Genomic DNA, 882 nt, shown 5'->3' with positions numbered 1-882 from the left:
AGTGACATGGGGTGGATTTTCAAGGTCCCTCTTGGGGTGGAAAGGAGTTGTCATAGCCCCTCTTCCCTCGGCCACCGTCGTCTGCCCCGAGCTCCTCATTTCCCGATATCTAGCCTACTCCCACATGCTGCATAAGCAGCCCCTTTTTCATCTTCTGCACTTGTAGAAGGAGGGAGATCGAGTCCCAGGTTCTGCTTCCGTCCAAGGCTCAAGGGAGCACACCTCACAAGTAAAAGACGCAGCTGTGTAGGTGGAGGAAGCCGCTACCACTTCCCTGCTGAGAACTGGGACAAGCGACCTGCTTCTCTGGGCCTCTGTTTCCTCCTTTGCACAGGGCGACTAACTGGTGTGACTCCGATGAAGAGCACGGGGCCCGAGAAGGCTTCCTGGGTCCCCACTGGATGGTTCCCCTCTAACTCTCCTCCTTTGTCTCTCAGTCCCTGGCTGAGGGCCTTCCACCCCAGCCTCAGCCTGGTCACCTCAGACCCGTGGAGGAGGAGCTCCCCCCTCCCCCAGAAGAGCCTGTTGGCGGCCCTGAGAAGGACGCATCCCCAGGTATGGGCTGGCAGGGTTGTGGGGTGGGAGGGGTGGGCGGGATCCCCAGCTTGGAACCAGGAGAGCGAGCCGAGGGTCTGGCCTTGCATTTGAACATCTATTCTTTATCACCTCAACTTGGTTCTTTTACCAACTTAAAACCCATTTGAAATATTCATCAGCAAACTTTGCTATGTCAGCCACAAAAATGCCTTGAATTAATCACGATGATCTACATAAACCCCCCTCCCTGGAGCACGGATGACAGAAAAGTGGGTGAAGGGAGACATCGGTCAGTGTAACACATGAAAAAATAGTAATTTATAAATTTTCAAGGGTTCGGGAGGG

General features: G+C 54.3%; 1 protein-coding gene across 1 annotated transcript in view; it reads left to right on the top strand.

Annotated features, from left to right (window-relative positions):
• The window catches only part of FBLIM1 (filamin binding LIM protein 1), a 40,392-nt gene that overhangs the window by 23,123 nt on the left and 16,387 nt on the right, over positions 1–882 (top strand). Inside the window, exon 4 of the mRNA XM_013005310.2 lies at positions 438–555. Coding sequence (XP_012860764.1) covers positions 438–555 — 118 coding nt within the window. The remainder of the gene's footprint in view (positions 1–437; positions 556–882) is intronic.

Source organism: Echinops telfairi, unplaced genomic scaffold (assembly GCF_000313985.2).
Source record: "Echinops telfairi isolate 266 unplaced genomic scaffold, ASM31398v2 ScPeMD7_7457;HRSCAF=8495, whole genome shotgun sequence".
NCBI classification, from domain to species: domain Eukaryota; kingdom Metazoa; phylum Chordata; class Mammalia; order Afrosoricida; family Tenrecidae; genus Echinops; species Echinops telfairi.
The sequence above is the reverse complement of the archived record's forward strand: the minus strand, read 5'-3'. Positions and strand labels throughout refer to the sequence as shown.